Source organism: Dermochelys coriacea, chromosome 24 (genome assembly GCF_009764565.3).
Source record: "Dermochelys coriacea isolate rDerCor1 chromosome 24, rDerCor1.pri.v4, whole genome shotgun sequence".
NCBI lineage: Eukaryota > Metazoa > Chordata > Testudines > Dermochelyidae > Dermochelys > Dermochelys coriacea.
The window spans coordinates 13,317,878-13,340,274 of record NC_050091.1 but is presented as its reverse complement, the minus strand read 5'-3'; the positions used below and the strand labels follow the sequence as shown (position 1 = coordinate 13,340,274).

The 22,397-nt window shown below is 47.9% G+C and overlaps 1 protein-coding gene across 1 annotated transcript; it reads right to left on the bottom strand.

Moving 5' to 3' along the window:
- Positions 1 to 14,258: 14,258 nt before the first annotated feature.
- LOC119847657 (chemokine-like receptor 1) lies at positions 14,259 to 18,468 on the bottom strand. Its single transcript, XM_038382598.2, is given in 3 exon segments — positions 14,259 to 16,490; positions 16,492 to 17,032; positions 18,406 to 18,468. Coding segments are annotated over 2 exon segments (885 nt in total). The 5' UTR covers positions 16,825 to 17,032; positions 18,406 to 18,468; the 3' UTR covers positions 14,259 to 15,938.
- Positions 18,469 to 22,397: the final 3,929 nt, after the last annotated feature.

Genomic DNA, 22,397 nt, shown 5'->3' with positions numbered 1-22,397 from the left:
CATGGTCTGTGCATCACCCAGTGTGACTGGGGCCCCTGACCTCTGACAAGAGGACCCACAAATAATTTTATCTGGCTCCATCCAGAGCAGATGAGGGGAGGGGAAGGGAGTAGCTGGAAGGGGGAATATCCAGGGAGCAGTGATCGGGGGGGGTGCAGAATGAGATCCAGTGAGGCACCTTTTGGGGTTTACCTCATATCCTTACCCGTGTCTTGGGGGGGATGCAGCGTCTCAGTGTCAACCCCTGTCCCAGGTCCCCAGTGCGATACCTGCAGCTCACCCAGCCTGGCTCAGCCCAGAGAAGGAAGCTGTTCATGTGGGGGTATATCTGGGGGGGGGAACAATGTGGAGAGATCACAGGACGTGGTTGGGTCCGATCTCGTCTGCAAAGCCTGGAAGATCTTCGTCAACCACTGCTACATGCAGACATCACACCAACCACAAGCTCCTCCCCACCCTGCCACTGGGCCTTAGCAAAGTGTCTGCATTTTGCTGCCGACATCCTGGAGCAGGCAGGTGGTGCACCCACAGAGAGCAGGGGCTAAGACAGTCACATCCAGTCACATCCAGTCACTCCCCGGGGTGATGTGCCAGGAGCAGAGACACCAGCTGGGACTTTGTCCTCCAGCCCCTCCTGGTTGGGAAAGCGAACAGAGCCCCCCTGGGAGTCAGATGCGTGACATTCTTAGCCCTGCCTTTGCTGCAGGGAATCCACCCCTTGGCCCCAGGCCTTGTTACAGGCCAGCCAACGCTAAGGAAACCCTCGCTCTGTGCTAGAGACTACACAAACCACAGCTCAGCCTCCAACCTGCCTTCGTCTCTCGTCATTTGCCTGGAGGCCTCAGGCATGGGGACACTTTTCAGCTCAATGTGAGCTCCCAGAGCCAACAGCGCTCCAGCCACCCTGGGATGCATCAACAAGGGAGTCTCAATTTGGAGCAGGGAAGTGATTTTCCCTCTGGATCTGGCCCTGGTGTGACCGCCGCTGGGATCCTGTGTCTGGTTCTGGTGCCCACCCTTCAAGAAGGATGTTGAGCAATTGGAGAGGGGTCAGAGAAGAGCCACGAGAAGGATTAATGGACTGGACTCCAGGTTTGACAGAGAGAGACTCCAAGAGCTCAGTCAGCTCAGTTCAAAGGGCACGTCTACACCGGGAAAGCTGCAGTGATGCAGGGACAGGAGAGCTTCTCCCATCCGTGTAGTTAATCCACCTCCCCAAGAGGCAATAGCTGTGTTGATGGGAGAAGCATTGTCTATACTGGGCGTTAGGTTGGTATAACAGTGTCACCCAAGGGGGTGGGTTTTCCACATCCCCAAGCAACGTAGTTGTACCATTACAGTTGCCTAGTGTAGATCAAGCGAAAGGGAAGGAGACGGAGTGACTTGATTATCAGTGGTAAATACCTACAGGGGGAACCAAGATTTGATAGTGGGCTCTTTGATCTAGCACACTATCATAAATATAAAGGGAAGGGTAACCACCTGCTGTATACAGTGCTATAAAATTCCTCTTGGCCAGAGGCAACATCCTGTTACCTGTAAAGGGTTAAGAAGCTCAGCTAACCTGGCTGGCACCTGACCCAAAGGATGAATAAGGGGACAAGATACTTTCAAATCTTGGGGGGAGGGGGGGAAAGGCTTTTGTTTGTGTTCTTTGTGTATGTGGTAGTTCTCTCTTGGGACTGAGAGAGGACAGACAGAAATCCATCTTCTCCAACCCATCCTAATCCAAGTCTCCAATATTGCAACCAGTAGGGGTAAGACAGGCAAGGTGGATTAGTTTATCTTTTGTTTTATGTGAATTTTCCCTGTGTTAAGAGGGAGGTTTATTCCTGTTTTCTGTAACTTTAAGGTTTTGCCCAGAGGGGGATCCTCTGTGTTTCGAATCTGAATACCCTGTAAAGTATTTTCCATCTTGATTATACAGAGGTGATTCTTTTACCTTTTCTTTAATTAAAATTCTTCTTTTAACAGCCTGATTGATTTTCCATTGTTCTTAAGATCCAAGAGTTTCGGTCTGTGTTCACCAGTACAAATTGGTGAAGATTATTATCAAGCCTTCCCCAGGAAAGGGGGTGTAGGTCTTGAGGGAAGACGTCTCCCCGTGGGCTCTTTCCCTGTTCTTTGTTTAAAACGCTTGGTGGTGGCAGCATACAGTTGAAGGCCAAGGCAAAGTTTGTACCTTGGGGAAGTTTTTAACCTAGCTGGTAAGAATAAGCTTAGGGGGGTCTTTCATGCAGGTTCCCACATCTATATCCTAGAGTTCAGAGTGAGGAAGGAACCCTGACACATACAAAGATCTAACAGATCCACTGGCTGGAAGTTGAAGCTAGACAAAGACACAGATTCACAATTGACAAGTCCAGAAGGTGCCATTGTGATTGTGATGAGCTCCCCCTGGGGTGCTACTTGGAACGGAGCCCATGTGACCCACAAGCCTGGGTTCCCATTACACTGTACTGTTCTGTAGCCTTTCAAATCCTTCCCCAGGATTCAGACTGCACTTGCAGGTAGGGACACACCCAGCTGCAACTATACACACAGATGCTGAGATCAGCTATTCATGGGAAGGCTCAGCTAAGGAATTGCCCATTACTCAAATGCCCACCTCCCTTTAGAGGGTAAACCCAAAATTGTACAATCTTCTGCTACACAGAGAACTGTACAGTGTAAGCTCATGAAATGCGCCCCCTCAGTGTGGAGAGAGATATACACAGCTTTCTGCCCCAAGTTATAATTTCCACACACTTTTTTTAGACAAAACAAAATGAGTTTTTTGACTACAAAAGATAGACTATAAGTGATTATAAGTGATAGCAAACAGATCAAAGCAGATTACCCAAATAAACAAAAACCACAAACTGAGCTTAACACACTAGATAGGTAGGATATGAATTATCAAATTCTCACCCTGAATGATAAACAGGCTGGCAGATTCTTAAGGCACAAGCCACCTTGATTTTCCCAGGTTTTTATACACAGGATAAAAATCCATCTAGCCTGGGACTATCACTTCCCACAGTTCAGTCCTTGTTCCTCAGGTGTTTCCAGGTGTGTTATTGTATGGAGAGTGAGGTACCATCATGATGTCATTGTCCCCCTTTTATATCTTCTTCCCACTTGCTGGAAAGCTCTTTTGCTGTGACCTGGGTCAAACAGTTCCCATTGTGTAGTACTATCTCTGGGAGGTTTCTATTGTTCACAGTTCCTGGGATAATCCTTGTCCTTGTGTGCATTTCCTCAGTAAGCCATTCACATTGTTTGGCCTTTTTACTGTTGTGCCTGAAAGGCTGCTTTTGAGTGTTTTCAACTTCACAACGTGTTTCAGTAACACACACAGAGCCAAACTTCATAACTTCATGTACAACGATAGCACACACAATCCAACGAGATATTACCGTCTAACAGATCAAGACTTTTAGAACAATACCACACCTGACATACTTTGTACAAAACATATCCTAACTACATTCAGAGGTGATTATTGGGGTGCTAAGTTGTCACAGTGATCATCTCCTCTGACCTTCTCTGCAGTATGGTCCCTACAGCTTCCCAAAGCTAATTCCTAGAGCAGATCTTTTAGGAAAACATCCAGTCTTGCTTTAAAATAGTCAATGATGGAGAATCCCCTGCACCCATTGGTAAATTGTTCTGTTAGTTAATTATGCTCACCATTAAAAATTGACATCTTATTTCCAGTCTGAATTTGTCTAGCTTCAACTTCCAGCTGTTGGACACATTAGACCTTCCTCTGCTGGATTAAAGAAACTGTTCTTGAATATTTGTTCCATGTGTAGATACTTATTGACTGTGATTAAACTTCTCTTTGTGAAACTAAATAGATTGAGTGACTCACTATAAGCCATTTTTTCTAGTGCTTTAATCATGCTCATGGCTCTTCTCTGAATAAGTCATCAATTTTCAACAGTGAGGGGACTCAATCATTGGAACAACTTCTCAAGGATCGTGGTAGATTGGCAATTTAAAAATTAGGGTGGGATTTTTTTTCTGAAAGATCTTCTGTCATTCAAAGAGGAATTAATTCAGAGACATTCTCTGGGCTGTGCTATACAGGTCAGACTACAGGATCACAATGGTCCCTTCTAGCCTGAAAAGCTATGAATATGTGAACATGAAAAAGATCCTGGGAGGAAATACTGACTCACTAAAGTCAATGGGGCTGTTGGCATCAATGGGGCTGGCTTTCATCTTTTGGTTTTGACTGATGTCTAAATATTGTATTCAAGAGATGTTAGAGAAAAATATCAAAGACGAATGCTGGAAAGTTGCAGTATAACATGACACGGAGTGTCTGCAGAGACTACAAACTCTACCAATCCTGAAAAGAAATTAACTGACCTGCCTCGACTCAAAATTGGCTTTTGCTTCGCAAAGGGCCATTGACAAAGCATCCAAAGCAAGGGATGAGAGAGGAAGAGATCATGACCACAGCAGCAAGACAGTGGAAAGTAGAATAGGAAGTGTCTTTGGAGATCACTAACTCTGCACAGTCTGGGATGAAATTAACTGAACCTCACACATCAAAATTGGTATCTGTTTGCTCAAGGGACGTCACTTCAAGTCTCTGAGGCAGGGAGTGATAAAGAGAGGGAAATGCCCCCACTGGATGCAGAAAGCCAGAGGGAGACTGAGCTGGGAGTGGCTGGGAAGAAATTAATCAACCACTTTTGCAAAGACTGAGAGGTTCCCAAAGACAGCCAAGGATTGAAGGAGAGGAAGGGATGCAAGGGTGGGTGTAATCCAGATGATGGAAGGGGGGGGTTCTCCTTCAAAATGGGGAGGGGAAGAGACAGAGATGGCAAGGAGGATTATTTTCTTACCTGTGCCTCAGGCAGCCATGGCATCATAGCATCAATCCCGGGTGCTTGACGTGGCTCACAGAGATGGTCTCTGTCTGGGGGCAGGAAGTTGTTCTGTTGTGGGTTTTGCTGGGTGGGGGGAAAGTGCAGATGGGGGTTGGGTCCAACAGCCTCTGCAAAGCCTCAGAGGCTTCGGGCATTTCTTGCTGCGATCTGAAAGTCATGTGGTCCCCCCCACCTCTGGCTCAGTCCTGGACCCCAGTGCCTTTTGCTGTGCAGAATCAGCATCATGGTTCTAAGAGATGAAGACTGACATCCAGGGCTGTTTTGAGGGGCTCTGCTGGGACATAGCCACGTTCTGGCATGGCCCTGGCCCCTTCTCACCAAGGGAAACAGAGATAGAGGTCATCGTGATAAAGTATCGTGCTGTGGCCCCTGGGAAAATTTCACTGAGGATGACTAGCTTTCTGGGGATTGCCGAGAGCAGATTGTGAAGGAGCCGGGGCTGGAAGTCAGGACTCCTGGGTTCCATGCTTGGTGCTGGGGGGGGCGGGGGAGTGGGGTCTAGTGGGTTAGAGCAGGGAGACTGGGAGTCAGAACTCTGGGGTTCTATCCCTGTCTGCATGAGGAGGTGAGAACATAGACACGGAAATGGACAGGTTTTACACTGTTCAAACTGCTGAGGTAGTTTCCAGGAGCTGGAGGTTATATGAAATATGGTGATAAAATCATGAAAGGTACCAATACTGAGAATGGCTTATTTGGGAAGAGGGGGAGTGATGTGTTTCACAAAATTGTGAATTTCTCAAAAAAGGCAGATTTCCTTTGGAAAAAACATTAATCAAAAATATATTAGCATGCAAGTCAAATTCTCCATTTTTTTCTAGTGACTCATCCTCACCAGAACATGGAGAGAGAGAGAGAGAGAGAGAGAGAAGCAACCAGCTTAACCATGAAATTTATTTATTGTCAGGTAATAACCATAGGGGAGCCAAACAAACAAAACAGTGATAATATTAAATCTAACTTAAATTTGATTGCAAAAGTCAGGTTTAGAAAACTATAACTGATCACACAAGTCAGGGTCAGAAGGCTATACCGAGAGAGAGAGAGCTGGGTTCTCACCACTCCGTGAAGCTTGAATTGATCGGGGGTCCCACATGGTGGTAGTAGCTAAGGGTCCAGAGTGCTGGAGTCAGGCAGAGCCCCCAGCATGATCAGTCAGGAGAAGATGAAGTCCCAATAGAATTGATGCAGATTTTGAATTCAGGCATTAGAGCACTTACTTGAGTGTGGGTCGGTGTTTTTGTAGAGAAAGAACAATTATTCAAAGGAGAACACTAGATTTATTTATGGGTAAACTGATGGCTCAAGGGAGAATTCCAAAGTTGTTTTGTTCAGGTTAGACAATAGGAACTGATCATTCCTGGCTTTGGGCGGTGTTCTTTGGAGGGAGCTCACAATGCAATTAGGGAGCTGCACTATTTTGAATACCAATGAAGGATTTATTACTAGAATTGGTCTGATAACTAATGAGCTGCGGGTGTGCAGGTGTGGGTTCATTAATATCTGGAGCAGAGATCCCCCATCATGCAATGCTTCCCTGCTTTTCTGGTCCCAGAGTTCCATGCGGTTCTTGCTTTGGAATCTCTGTTCTCCATTCTGTCTGCTAATGGAGATGCCTCCTTGTCCCCTCTTCAATGCAAATGAGGCTAGGGGAGTTTCCTTAATTCTGTCAACCTTATCTGGAGGGGTTTAGGTGTGTCTCCCACAGCCTTTTCACTGCTTTTTGTAAGTCTTTCTTCTGATCAGTTTTGGTTCAAGCAGAGGCTGAGGGGGGGAGGTCTTTTGTGAGTCAGACAGGCTGGGTATTGCACCCTGGTTCCTCAAGAACACAGAGCTGTTAGGTAACAAGTCCACCCGTTGCTGGGGTGCTTGCACTGAGCGAGTATCCCCATCACATCTTTACTCCATGGTACCAGGTCTGATCTTCCATCCATTGCAGCTGCCACATCATTCGCTGGATCCAGCAAACAAGTAGAACCAGACCAATTGCTAGTATAATTTGGAAACTGATGATCACCACAATGGGGTGAAGCAGAATATTCAAAAGACCTGTTGCACTGGGGCTCCATCCAAGCAAAGTCTCCTACCAGGAGTGATGGCCCTGTGTTGTAGCTGCTAGCCTAGAGATCTCCTGGTTGTGGTGTTGAATCTCGAGTTTGCCATTCTCCCCCAAAGTTCGGAGCTTCTGCAGCTCAGTTTGTAAGGAGGGATGAGTTAATAGTCCCTTAATAGCAGTGAGACCCATTCTCAGTGAAATGGGGGAAACCTCCTTGTAGAACTCAGAATTGGCTTTCAAATGTTGTACAGCCCATATAGGCACAGTAAACTTAACATCACAACTAACAATGGTGGTTACATTACCTAAACAGCGATTAACGTACGGCACCATGGGTGGAATCCAATGTCCATTAATCAATACAATATAACATTTCATTCTTACACACACACACACACACACACACACGCATTACCAACATAGACAATAACAGATGGATAACATCGAAGCAAGAATGAGACTTATTCCCAGGTTGTGGGAAGAAGCATTCATCGTGTTCCTCCAATGCTTGGTCTTCACAGATATAGCCCAAACCTTCTTTTCTCCTACACCCCTTTACATTTACTGTGTTTCACACATTATCTTTCTGCCTGGCCCATGTGTTAGGATCTCTGGAGTACATGACTGAGTTACCATTAACATGTAATCCCCGTGGGACTACTGGCTGGATTACTCTAATTTCTTTGCCTGCCACAGTTATCAGGAATAACTGCAAGCTTTGCTGGTGGTGATTGTACGAATGTTAACTAGTCTCCACCAGGGCCAGAGGACTAATTCTGCCTCCGTTACATGGGGCCAAATCAAGTTGATTGTTTCCATGGGAATTTGTCCTGCTATGGCTTGCTGAATCATTCCCATGATTATATTCTGGGTGAGAGCCTCAGCTTGCTCACATGCTGAAGTCAACGAGACATTATTCTGGAGGGATTGTGTACCAGACACCATTAACTCTTCATCTTTTTCTATGAGTCTTTCCCACCCAGGTAATACCTTACTTATTAACTGTTTCAAAGATGCTGTTAACGGGGTTCCCATCTTTTCTATATTTTCAGTGGCATATGATAGTTTATTAGCCAGAACTTCTACGTTTGTGGCATCAACTAAAGAGATTCCTGTTCCTACAGGTGACATCCAATCCCTTAATTCCCTTTTAACTCTATTTACATGGTTGGCGCCTTGGCACATTCTTACCCATTCATCCCAACCCTTATGGCTAGTTCCAATCAAGGGAGCGCATGCAGGTGCAATGTGAGAGATATTCAGGCCTTCTAAGTGGATGTGAACTTCCTTCAGAGAAGTCTGAGGTTGAAGGACCAAATGTTCTTGTTGATCCAATTTTAATACATGGGGTCCTGAAACTGGGGCTCTTAAACATCGGAGGGGAGCAAGGTTTGTGATCAGAGGGTCAACATTTAAAACTGTTTTTTGTTGTTGGCCCAATTCCATTCTGTATAATCCAGGCTCATGGGATCCCTCTGAAATGGCAATGTGTCCATAGAATTTAAACCAAATTGTTGGCATGAGCTTGTCACAATGTGTGGCCTTTAATGGAACTACCCAGTCTGGGGGACCTTGCTGAGTCTGGTCATTCCAGCTAAAGTCCAATTCAGCGGTTCCCAGTTTACAAGGAACCATGTGATATTTTTTCTGCTGGCGTGATCAGAGACAGCTGCAATTCATTTCCGAGTAACGGAGGTGTCTGTGTTCCGACGACAATGATGATACATAGGGGCATGGTTGATCCCCAAACAGCAGAGGAAACCAGGACTATCCTACACCTTCCACCACCCGGGAGGTTGTCACTGTGTGAGTTTGATAGTGTACGTCCCTTTTGAGACCACAACGGCTTAAAGAAGAATGGGACAGAGTCTGGCATGGTAACAAAACTTGAGTGACTCTCTGGTGGCACTCTGCGTGCAATTGGCAATGCTTTCCATGGGGCAACCCGAGGAGTTGCCAACAGTGTAGAACTGGTAGCGATGCTGCAGGGCCAGGGGGTTGCTCCCATTCCCATAGAATCCATGCATGTGGCAGAGCAATTTTACTTCCAGCTCCAGCTGGCCAGCACCTCCAGAGGCTCAGAGGATCACAGGTTCAGCATAGAGCCTGGATAGCATCAGACTCCAGACACTTATGAACAGCAGGGTGCTGGTGCACCATTGGGATGCCATGGCTCATAGTCAGGACCTGTAAGAACAGAGAAGAGAGAACAAATTTCCACACTCCCCCCTTATATACTGGGGGAGTCTGGGATCAATAGTGCAGAGTGACCATGAAGCAGTGACCTACGTGAGGGTGGCCATAATAAGTCAAGGACTTCTCTGGCCTTTTCCTGACTCAACATCGGGATAGGCACTGACAAGCCCACCCGACATGTATTTTCCAATGGTCCAGAGCCATTCCTTCTTGCCGGCAGGATGGAGAAGACAGTTATACTATTCCTTGGGGGTCAGCTGGTTTACCCTTCCACTCTTTGAGCTGTGAGGAATGAAACCATTTCCGCCAGCGTTTCCCGTTTTTTCCATTCAGGATTTCTACCTGATAAACGCTGGGGCTGGCCTGATTCACAGTAAAGCAGGGGCCATCCTAGGTGTGTGTCACAGAGTGCTCCTTTGCTGAAAACCTTCTGTCCATCACTGGTTGGCCTAATTCCCATATCAAAGGAGGTTTTCCCCAGTCTAGTTTTTTGTCCAGGTTTTGCTGTACGATGCCTGGCTGTGCTGCCCCTCGCTTGTGCAAAGCAGCGATCGTCCCTGCTAAGGGTTGTACCCATTCATCTGTTCCCACCTTCCCTTCCCAGGCACTAGGCAGCTCCACTCCCAACCACCAACTTTCAGGCATGTGCATTTGCCTTCCAGTCATAACTTCAAAGGGAGTGTACCCATGGATCGCAGTGGAGCCTCTTTGAGCCATTAAGATGATTGGTAGCTTTTCATCCCCATCCCTCCCTGAGCACTTTACTTGTTTTTTCAAAGCTTTCTTTAGTGTGTGATTGGTTCATTCAACTTGTGTAAAGGACTCAGGGTGTCCAGCTATGTGGAAACAGTGCTTAATGCCGAAAGCCTTACATAGCTCTTGCAGAACATCTCCCACAAAATGGGATCCCAAATTTGAATCAATTACTCTGGGAATTCCCGTTCTTGAGAAAACCATTAAAGAGCTGCTTAGCCATGACCGAGGCAGGGTTGGTTTTAGTAGGGATGGCTTCCACCCATTTGGAGAAGCGATCTGCTATTACTCAGCAGTATTTATTCCCCCTGCAGGTGGTAGGTAAAGGGCCTATGTAATCCATCTGAATCTACCCTCTATGCCCCAATCCATGTTTCTGAACCTGGCCATCAGCATTAACCATGGCGCACTGCAGACAATTATCACAATTATGAATTATCATGGATCAATACCCGCTCCCATGCCTGGCCACCACCCTATATCTTTAACCCTGTTTAAAGTACCCCCTTTTCCTCTATGCCCTTGCTCATGCACAAACAGAATCAGGTCCCCCTGTACCTTGCTGGTGACTATCCAGTGCCTTTTACCACCTGTGTCCACTGCCCACCAGACCTTTACAACCTGCTCAACCCTGTATTTTTCTATGGGATCTTTCCCTATCCTGGCTAAGGACCAGATTTCTGTATCCCCATCTTGACGGGGACTTAAACCCAAGGTATCTATTCCTTTGCCAAAAGTTTTTCCCCGGGTAGTTACTGCCTCTGTTTGTTCTAGCTGGTCTGTGTCTCTAGCGTGGTCACTAGTAGCAGCAGCTTTGGCTAAGGCACCAGCTCGGTTGTTCCAATGTGCCTCTTCAGAGTGATTTTTCTGATGTCCCTTTCTGTGAGTCACCCAGGTGTCCCCAGTTCTTTCCTTGATAACCTGTTTATCAGTGGATCTCCCTCCGGAGATCCACTGGGGACTTAGAATGTTTACTGATGCTCCGGTGTCCACTGGCAATTGGGCAAATATCCCTGGGTTGCCCACTGTAGCGCTCACAGTGGGTCTCCTCCATACGATGCACTGAAGTCTTGCGATCAGCTGGGGAGACCCGCAGGGACCTGGGCATCCCTACTGCTTGGCCAACTCCCTCGAGAGCCTCCACTCAGAGGAGGGGCAGGGATCTGGTTTTGACAGGGAATGAGCGTGGGGAACACACTCTGTACTGGGACAGTGAGAGGAGGAGGGGCTCCCTGCATTAACTCTGTTCTCTGCATCACCTGAGATAAAGCATTAATCAGGATGCTGAGGGGCTGAACATCGTATTTTCCCATATCCTCCCCTAACTTCACCAGCTTAATCCAAATCATATTCCTAAGGGTCTCCTTGGGTTGGCGCAGCCCAGAGTTGTAGGAGGTAGGGGGTTATCACTGGGAGGGCGACTGGCAAGGTGAGGACCATTATTCACAAATGTAATAGCCTGTACTAGCTCTGAGGTAGTCTTTTTGCTGACTTGCCTTTTTAAGACACCAGTCTCTAGCAAAAAGAAAAGGAGTACTTGTGGCACCTTAGAGACTAACAAATTTATTAGAGCATAAGCTTTTGTGAGCTACAGCTCCCTTCATCGGATGCATTTACCAAATCCGGTGAAGTGAGCTGTAGCTCACGAAAGCTTATGCTCTAATAAATTTGTTAGTCTCTAAGGTGCCACAAGTACTCCTTTTCTTTTTGCAAATACAGACTAACACGGCTGCTACTCTGAAACCAGTCTCTAGCAGTAAATCCCCTGCCTGTTTGATTTTTGCCTCTAGTTCATTACAGGTTAGGTGTTCTAAATCCACAGCCCCCATGGTCAGTTTTGTCTGAGAATTTAGTCCTGCATAAGTGCTCTGTACTAATTCAGGTCCCTGATAATAGGAAGTGATAATCCCATTTGCTTCTGTCTGGGGTAATAAATCAGAGAGTTGCCAGCGTCTTTCTTCGAATTAGGTAAGCTTTGGGGGCCTCTTCTGGTTTCTGCTCTTCCATTATATACAGTTTCTTAAGGGAAGACGCAGGCAGTAATATTTTAAGAACACTTATCATCCATTCCCGAGGTCCAGGGGCAGTCTGCACCCAAGAACCTATGCCTATGTCCAGAGCATCTGCATCACAAGGAGAGGCGCATAACTAAGCCAATTGGGTTAAGTCCATGCCATCAGCAGAGGGGTGCATTTGCCAAACATGGGCCAGCTATGCCATGGCTGTGTCACGGTTCAGTGGCCCCAGTCTCTCGGCAGTAGCCTTGGCCTGACTAGGAGACCACCTTACTACATCCGTGACGAGCTCCGTTGTGGGAAGATCAGCTCCTGCAACTATGTGTTTAACCTCCCTTGTGGAAACAGGGACAACATTATGCATGTGTGGCCAATCAGGGTTCAATGGGTTTTTGGGGTCAGCATCGGGGGTCTCTCTTTTTTCCCCAGAGGGCTCAAAAATCGCAATTCTCTCTCAACCTTACAGCTGCTACCCCCCCTTCTGGGCACTAAATTGGGCTCGCAATTTACTAATCTCTGCCTCACACTCCTGATGGCCTGCTGCTGCCTTATTCTGATCTGCCAGGAAGAGAGTTACTGCTTTCGCTTCTTCTAACAACATTTGTGTGTGTGTGTTAACTCTGTCCTGTACTGTTCTGCATCCCTGCCGGCCTTGTCTCTCTCCTCTTGTACATCTATAAGTACAGTCAACAGTCTGAGTTTTTCTGCTATCAGTTCACACCCATCTGTCTCACATTTTTTCAAACACTGTTGTAACTGCTTGGTCTCAAGCTCCAGTTCCTGCCTTCTCTTTACCATTTCAACCCTGTCCAGACATGCATAAAATAATGCCCATGCACCAGCCGCATCCTCTGTGCTACCCCCTGGCTTAAAGGTTGTGCAATATTGTTCAAAGCTCAGACTCGCTCAATCAGGGGATTCTCACCCTTAAAGCACCCCCTTTCCCAGGGTCATTTCCTCTTCTTCATTACCTATCTCTCTAACCTATTGGTTTTCTCCTGTCTCAAGTGAGCAGCCAAGGGTTTTTTCCCCAAGCCATCTCTACTTCCCTTATCTCAATAATGATCCCTACCAAAAGCCCTTTCATGCAGTCACAGTATTGCTCTAAAATCTTTACTTTTACGGTACAACTCTTTAACAGGGCTGGCTCTAGGTTTTTTGCTGCCCCAAGCCAAAAAAAAAAAAAAAGCAGCCCCAAGTGCCGGAATGCCACCCTTTGAAAAGTGCTGCCCCAAGCACATGCTTGGTTTGCTGGTGCCTAGAGCAGGCCCTGCTCTTTAACTCCTTATTGGACGGTCCTACAGTTATTCTAAGCATGATTCTTAACTTAAAAGTTACAGGATATTACCAAATATTCTGAGAGAGAGAGAGACCTCGCTAAAGGAGCTTAGTCTGAAAAAGAAAGACAGTTTGCTCAGGTCAGTGCCTCAGTTTCCCCATTCCACAGCAACTACTCAACAAATACCATGTGATTAGGGTCACATGCTGCCCACGTTCCTCCATCAATTTGTTACCAGATTTGCCCATTACTTTGGGGTAGGCTCATTTATTAGAGTACTTGTGGCACCTTAGAGACTAACAAATTTATTTGAGCACAAGCTTTCGTGAGCTTTCGTAGCTCACGAAAGCTTGTGCTCAAATAAATTTGTTAGTCTCTAAGGTGCCACAAGTACTCTTTTTTTTTTTTGCGAATACAGACTAACATGGTTGCTACTCTGAAACCTGAGGGGGGGGTGTGTGGAAAAAGAGGTCTGTAATTCTATCCATGTAACGCTTATGTCCTCATACGGAGCTCTACTTCTCCCTGCAGCAAGTCCCCTCCCAATGGAGCTATCCTGCAGGACCTAGATTCCCCAGGGCTGGGTTCTTCCAGCCCCAGAATCAGATGTGCATGCACACACACACACACACACACACACACACACACACACACACACTCTAACAGAGCCCATCTGAGAGGTCTGTGTTATCAGCACTCCCAAGCTGACCCCTTAGATGTCCCTGGACTCAGTAGACTGGATCGAGCAGCATTTCCAAGCTGTCAGCCTCATATGCCTTTGGACTCAGCACATCTCTATCCCCACTTTCACGTACAATTGTTCTGGTCGTAACCCACTTGATGAGCAAACGCCACAGGATTTTTGGGCACTGGAGGGATCTTAAGCTTAGGTACAAGGAGCGTTGCTGCAGAGCGAATGAGAAACCAAAAATACACCCACGAGGGGGAGCGAGAGAGAGAGAGAAGCAACCAACTTAATCATGAAAGTTATTTTATTGCCAGGTAATAATCATAGGGGAGCCAAACAAACAAACCTGTGATAATATTAAATCTAACTTAAATTTGATTGCAAAAGTAATGTTTAGAAAACTATAACTGATCACACAAGTCAGGGTCAGAAGGCTATACCTAAGAGAGAGATTTTTACCACTCTGTGAAGCTTGAATTGACTGGGGGACCCAGGTTTTGGTGGTAGCTGAGGGACCGGAGTGCTGGAGTCAGGCAGAGCCCCCAGCATGATCAGTCAGGAGAAGATGAAATCCCCCATGGAACTGATGCAGATGTTGAAACCAGGCATCAGAGCACTTACTTGAGTGTGGGTCGGGATTTTTGTAGACAAACAACAATGGTTCAAGGGAGAACACTAGATTTGTTGATGTGTAAACAAGGGAGGACACCAAAGTAGTTTTGTTCAGGCTAGACAATGGGAGCTGATCATTCCTGGTTATGGGCAATGTTCCTTGGAGGGAGCTCACAATGCAATTAGGGAGCTGCACTATTTTGGATACCAATGAAGGATTTATTACTAGAATTGGTCTGATAACTAATGAGCTGGGGGTCTGCAGGTGTGGGTTCATTTGCATCTGGAGCAGAGATCCCCCATCATGCAGTGCTTCCCTGCTTTTCTGGTCACAGAGTTCCATGTGGTTCTTGCCTTGGAATCTGTTCTCTATTCTGTCTGCTAATGGAGATGCCTCCTTGTCCCCTCTTCAACGCAAATGAGGCTAGTAGAGTTTTGTTAATCCTGTCACCCTTGTCCCAGGGGTTTAGGTGTGTCTCCCACAGCCTTTTCATTGCTTTTTGAAATTCTTTCTTCTGATCAGTTTTGGTTCAAGCAGAAGCTGTGCGGGGTGGGGGGGAGAGAAGGTCTTTCATGAGTCAGAGATGCTGAGTAGTGCACCCTGGTTCCCCAAGAACACAGAGCTGATAGGTAACATGATGTACATCTTTCTGATGCTCTTTGGCCTAACCTTCCTCGCCAGGATGTTTTTGAATGACTACATCATCTTCCTCCCTGGCTTCTTCATGGAGAGGATGGTCAACATCTTCTGGCTCCTCAGCTTGGCCATGCACCTCCTTCTCAGGGCTTAATAGATAGACTGTGGCAGGCAATGCTTAACAATGAGGGTAATTAACCACTGGAGCAATTTACCAAGAATTGCAATGGATTCTCTATCACTGGCAAATTATAGATCAAGATTGAATGTTTTTCTGAAAGATAAACACTAGACATAATTTTTTAGAAAATTCTATGGCCTGTGTTATCCAGGAGGTCAGACTATATGAGCACAATGATCCTTTCTGGCCTTGGACTCCTGGATCTGGAAGAGAGGGGGGCTAGTGCATCAGAGCAGGGGCACTGGGCATCAGTCCCAAAGATTTTATCATCTAAACAGGCAAATGCACGGTTTTACAGCATCGGAAGCCCCTGATCTGAAGTGCTGGCTTACAGGCTGGGAACTGAACTCCTGACCCCAGCGGGCTGGCTCTCCTTAATCCTGTGGACAAATGTAAATTGGGGGAAGTGGCAGGTTCTGCTTCTCTTTCCTTGCTGTTTCCTCTTTTAGGAAAAACAGAGCCAGAATCAATGTTAAAACTGAGGCTTTTATTGTTTGCCTCAAGCAGGATTCCATCCAAGCTAGGTGTTAGCTCCAGGAGGGGAGTGGGGTCTGGTGAACAGAGCAGGAGGGTCTGGGAGCCAGGACTCCTTGGTTCTATCCACAGCTTGGGGAAGGAAGAGGTGAGTAGCCTGATCATAATGGGGGCAATTCCACCTTTGACCTACTGCTGTCCTGGTTCTTGCTGGGGAGGATGGCCTGGACCTCAGCGTCACTGAAGGCCTTCTGGAAGGCAAAGACCACGGAGAGCCACAGCGTGTCCTTGCAGCCCCAGCTCACGAAGGCGTACAGGGCAGGGTTGAGGCAGCTATTCAGGGAGGCCAAGGGAAGCGCGACATCAAGGAGCACTTGTATTGCTGGAGTTACCCTCTTTGCCAACATGGCCAATAGGATGGAGAGGTGGTAGGGGAACCAGCAGAGGAAGAAGGCCATCACCACGGCCACCATTATCTTGTAGGGTCTGGCAGAGCGGGCCACATGGTTCCTCATCAGTTTGGCCGTGATGACTCCGTAGCAGGTCAGGATGATGGCAAATGGCACCAGGAACCCAGTCACAAGGCAGGTGAGCACCATGGCCCGGTGTCGATGCTCCCACAATGTGGCCTCCTTCTCCCTAGTGAAGTTCCCCACTGGGATGTAGTTGTTGTAGCAGAGGGTGATGTCCCCCCTCAAGAGGGAAGCTCCTAATATCCCGGAAAACGATATACGGTGTGCTGAGAGCCAAAGCTGCAAACCAAACAGCTGCAGCCACCCAGAAAGCCAGCCGGGGCGAGCGGTGGTTGTGGGCCCAGACCGGCCAGGCCATGGAGATGCAGCGGTCGGCGCTGATGACGGTGAGGAGGAAGATGCTGGCGAAGAGGTTGAGGAAGGACACTGCGCTGTGGATCTTACACAGTGTCTGGCCAAAGGGCCAGTAGAAGTTCAGCGCTGCATAGGCCACCTCCATGAAGAGGAAGGAGGTGAACATGAAGTCGGACACGGCCAGGTTGAGGTACCAGATAGAGGCCACCGTCTTCGTCATCCAGAAGCTAGCGATGAAGATAACCAGGCCATTGCCCACTACTCCGAGTAGGAATCCCAGACTGAAGAGGACGGGAAAGAGAACTCCTGTTCATTCACGCTGGGCTCCATGCTGGTAGGGATTCCTGAAGAAGGGGTGTAAGGTGCTGTTCACATATGGAAAGGCGGGGTGGGCCCAGCGGGGCTGGAAGGGCGTGGTCTCCTCTATTCTACAACAACCAAACCCAGATCCACTGTCACCATTTGTACCAGTGGGGCGAGAGAGCAGGGAGTTAACAGAGCTGGGCAGAAAACGTTTTTCCCAATGCCACTTTTCTCAACTTTTGAAAAATTGTTCCATCCTGAATTGGAGCCAAATCTTGAAATCTCAATAGTTTCATGGACCAAAAACCAAAAATCGGTTCAGGACAATCATAGATTCCAAGGCCAGAAGGCACCATTGTGATAATCTAGTCGGACCTTTATGACACAGGCCAGAGAATGTCCCCAAATTAATTCCTGTTTGAACTAGAGCAGATATCTTAAAAATAATCCCACCCTGATACCAAAATTGCCCACGGTGGAGAATCCACCCTCATCAAAACCCTCTGTTCTGACCATTTCTAAATGTGGCATCCAATTCTACCTGCTTTTTATTTCTTTTAAATTGTTTTTAAAAATAATAATTAGCTTATTTTTTCCCCAAACAAAAAAGCTGTTTTGGAATAATTGGATTTTTTCATCTGCCATGTCACAACTTTTTTCCCAAAAAAAAGTTTTTTGGGGTCAGGAAATTGGTGAAATTCCCAGAAAAACTTTGATGTCAATGAATCAGCTGTTTTAGACATGAAACCATCTCTTGTCAAAAGTTTCCTGACCAGCTCTGGAGATAAGTAGTATGAGACAAGGTGAAAAACCCTCCCCTTTCTTCCCCTTGCAGAGGGGATGGGGCATTCCCTTTTCTCGGGGGCAAGATTTCCCCTTTTGTCTCCTGGAGGGGTGGAGTTGCTTCCTCCCCCTCTCCTCTCACCCACACTGCCTGCTAATTGGTAACCATTTCCCCACACCCTCTGCTGATTGGCCATATGTCAGTGACACTCAGAAACTGGCTGCAGGATAGTGGGGGGAGTTTCTGGGGCAGGAGCTGGTCCAATCCAATTCTGACCAGACCAATCAGTGGGGGGTAGGAGAGGGAGGAGCTAACCCAAGCCACACCCCCACAGACTGAAGTGGGGTGCAGCTGTGCTGATGTGGGAATAGGAATAGGATATCTTCCATCCAGGGCTGGAGCAGCTGGATGTGGGGGTGGCGCCTCCACATTGGTGGATATCAGGGGCCACCAGGCTCCATCCACAGCCACCCCCCAGGGTCTGCTGGTCCGTTCCCAAATCTTCCTTGATTCAGCCCAGCTGTCACCCCGACTGCACCCTCTGCAGAGCCACAGCCCCATCAGCTACCTGGGGGATCCACCAGCTCCGTCAAGGGCAGGCTGGGGTATTGGGGGACTCCTCACAAGAGGGACCCTGCCTGGGGAGGGGAGGGGAGGGGAGGGGAGGTGGGAGGGACCCGGGGCTGAGCTGGAGGGATCCAAGCCTTTCCTTACCCCTGTCTCAGAGGGACGTCTCTCTGCGGATCTCCAGAGCTGGTCTCCTCCCGTGGCCCCGGCAGCTTGCACTCTGGCCAGGCTAGGAAGCTTGGAGGGGTCATGGGAAGGGGAAGGGGGAGAAGGAGGTTGGGCCTGGGGCTGCCTCAGTACTTTCATTTCCTCTGGTGATTTGTTGCTAGCAAAGGGATCAGACAGCTTCAGGACTGCGCTGCGCTCCCTCCCTCTGGTATTATTCTCAGTTCCCTGTTTGCTTTTTATCATGCTCCCCCTCCTTATCCCATATAGACCTCACTCCCCTCCCAGAATCGGGGAGAGAACCCAGAAGTCGCCGGCTCCCACCCTCACCCCTGTTCTAAATCACTAGACCGCATTCCCCTCCTACACCATGGGAGAGACCCCAGGAGTCCTGACTCTTTCTAGTTCCTTCCTTGCTCCCTTTAGCAAGAAGCAACCCCCTCTGCTTCTCCCACCCCACTTGGACCATCCCCCTTGTCTCTCTGCTCTTCTTCTACCTACCAGTCCTTCAGGAACTCAGTTCTCTGGCTTAGGCTCATGGTGGAGGCCGAGATACCAAGCTCTAGGGCAGCGCAAAGGGGCATTAAATGAGGGAGCAGGATACCAGTCTACATAGGCCCATGGGTCTGATCTGCTATAGCGGAGTGGGAGGAGATACCAGGTTACACGGGCCCCCCTGGGTCTGTTCCAATGATGCCCACCATCCCTGCACTCTAACCTACTAGATCCCACTCCCTTCCCAGAGCTGGAATAGAACCCCGGAGTCCTGGCTCCCAGCACCCCCTGCTCTAACCCACTCGACCCCACTCCCCTCCCAGATCTAGGGTTGCCAACTTTCTACTCAAACAAAATTGAAAACCCTTGCCCCACTCCTTGCCCCACCTCTTCTCCAAGGCCCCGCCCTCCACTCACTTCATCCCCCCTCCCTCTGTCACTCTCTCTCCCTCACCCTCATTCTCTCACTCACTATTTTCATCAGGTTGGCTCAGGGGGTTGGGATGCAGGTGCTGGCTGGGGGTGCAGCCTCTGGAGTGGGGCCAGAAATGAGGAGTTCAGGGTGTAGAAGAAGGCTCCAGGCTGAGGCACTGAGTTGGGATGCAGGAGGGGGTGAGGGCTCCAGCTGGGAGTGCGGGCTCTTGGGTGGGGCAGGGGATGAAGGGTTTGGGGTTCCTGATCAATGGGAGCTAAGGAGCTGGCGCTTGGGGCAAGGGCAGCGCACGGAGCCTCCTGGCTGCCCCTACACCTAGGAGCCGGAGGGGGGACATGCCGCTGCTTCCATGAGCCAAGCGGAGCCATGTAGGGAGCCTGTCTTAGCCCTGCTGCATCACCAACTGGACTTTTAATGGCCCAAACAGCAGTGCTGTCCGGAGTCACCAGGGTCCTTTTTTGACCAGGTATTCTGGTCAAAAACTGGACACCTGGCAACCCTCCCCAGAGCTGGGATAGAACCCAAGCATCCTGACTCCCAGCTCTCCCTGCTCTAATGCACTACACCCCACTCCCGAAGTTCTATTTCCAAATGAGTCGCCATTTACTATAGTGACAAGTTTCAGGGGGTAGCTGTGTTAGTCTGTATCCACAAAAACAACAAGGAGTCTGGTAGCCCCTTAAAGGCTAACAGATTTATTTGAGCATAAGCTTTCATGGGTGTAATGGGGTGCAGACTCACCCAGCAGCACCTCCTGCTGGTTGTCTCAGGGAATTAGCATCCAGCCTCTGGAGCACCTCCTTCAGGCTGGTGTCTCGCCACCCCTGGCCCCCATGTCCCTCCTAGACCCCGGTGCCCTTGTCTTGGGTGCTGTCCCCTGGCAGTACCCCACAGTTCTGGGTCTCCCGCTCTCAGGGGAATCCCCACCCACTATCCCCACCTCACTTCAGTCATAGGCTCCTGCCAGTCACCATCAACCCCCTGCTCCCTGGGGCAGACTGCAGGATAAGCCACTCATCACAGGCGAGGGGGTTTGGACCTGCTGCCTCTGCCTACCTGTGGCTGCCCCCTGCAGCCCCCGTACCTAATAGGCCTTCCCAGGCTGGAGCTCCCAGCTCCTCTGGCCCTTCCCCAGCCCTGCTCCTATCTAGGTGTCCTGCTCAGCATCTTACAGGCAGAGGGAGACTCTCCTGGAGCTTCTGGTTCACAGCCTTTATAGAGCCAGCTGGGCCCTGATTGGGGCATGGCCCTCAGCTGCCGCCACTTCCCCCAGTCGCCGGGGTTTCACTCCCTTCCCGAGCCCCAGCCCTCTGTAGGGCTTTTCAAACCCCTTCAGGGCTGGAGCGGGTGCTCACCCCCCCTACAGCTGGTAAAAACCCCACTTCTTCAGATGCATGGAGTGAAAATTACAGATGCAGACATAAATATACTGACACATGAAGAGAAGGGAGTTACCTCACAAGTGGAGAACCAGTGTTGATATCTGCTTATAATCACGGTCCTCTTTATATTAACCTTTGATATATTTGAGGACGGCTTACGCCCCTTCTCTGCTCTAGACTAAACATGCCCTTTGAGAGACCCCTGCTGTAATCAACTAAACTCCCCTTACAGAGAATCCCCCTTATAGTGAATAATTTGTCCCTTATTGAGAATGTTTTATTTTTTTTACGAAGAAATCAGAATTCTTCTATAACTCAGATCTATTGTCTTCATTAGCTTGGCTGCTCTGTCCCCCATTCAGACACAATTTGCATCTCCAAAGAGCTGTAAGCACCGGTGTTTTATTTCATACATCCTCCACTTTTAGCAAAACTCTGCTAATTAAGAAACGGAGAGACACAGTGTTAAAGAGGAAAGAAGAAAAGTCAAAGTTTTAGTGACCATTTTGAGTGGCCAACTGGAGATCCTCTAAAGAGACTTCATTTCCACATAGTCCCGCTGAAAACCAGCTCTCTCCAGTTGGATGCTCCCAAAATTGCTCATTGCTAGAGTACACCTTGCCCAAGTTATGTACACTGAACATATTTGATACAGATAAATTAATGAAGGATCTACCACCTGGCAACGGCATTTCACTCTTCATTGGCTTCTATCCATCCACATGGAAGCATCTGACCAGAGAAATGTTGGGAGGAAGGAACTTGGAGAGATCTTGTAGTCCATCCCCTGCTCTGAGGCAGCACCAAGTAAATCTAGACCGTACCTGACAGGGGATTGTCTGGCCTCTTCTTAAAAACCTCCCAGGACAGGGATTCCACAACCTCACTTGGAAACCCATTCCAGGACTCAACTGCCCTTGGAGTTAGAAAGTTTTTCCAAAATAGCTAACCTAAATCTCCTTGCTGCAGATTAAGCCCATTCCTTCTTTTTTTACCCTCAGTGGACATGGAGAACAATTAATCACTGTCTTCTTTATATTAACCTTTGATATATTTGAGGACGCTTACGCCCCTTCTCTGCTCTAGACTAAACATGCCCAATTCTTTCAGCCTTGCCTTATATGTCACATTGATCATTTTTCAATTGGAAAATCATGTTTGGTAGACATTAAAAGATGTTGCAGAAATAAGCCAATTTCGACTTCATTTCATTTGGGAAAAAAATCAGAGTGGAACATTCAGAGATATATATTCCAATTTTTCTGATCTTTTTGGAACAGAACATTTTGATTTTCTAAATAACTCCATACATTTATTTTTTTACATCCTAAAATGAGTATTTTTTAAAAGGCAGGATCAGAATGAAACATTTTGATTAATCCAAAGTGACTTTTTTTTATTTCATTTCAGAGGGAAATTTTGCATTTTTTTGTTTTCATTCCACTTTGGAATGGGAAAAAAATTAAAATCTTTGGAAATTTCCCACAAAATGGAAATTCCAGTTCTTGCACAGCACTGCTCATAATCATTTATTAATATTCACAAAGCCCCTGTGTGGAAGAGAATTGTAAAACCCATTTTGCTAAGATATACAAGGCCATTATAAAGTCTATTGTGGAAGCCCAGGGCTGCGTAGGCCACACTGAGCGGGAGGAAGAAGGTGA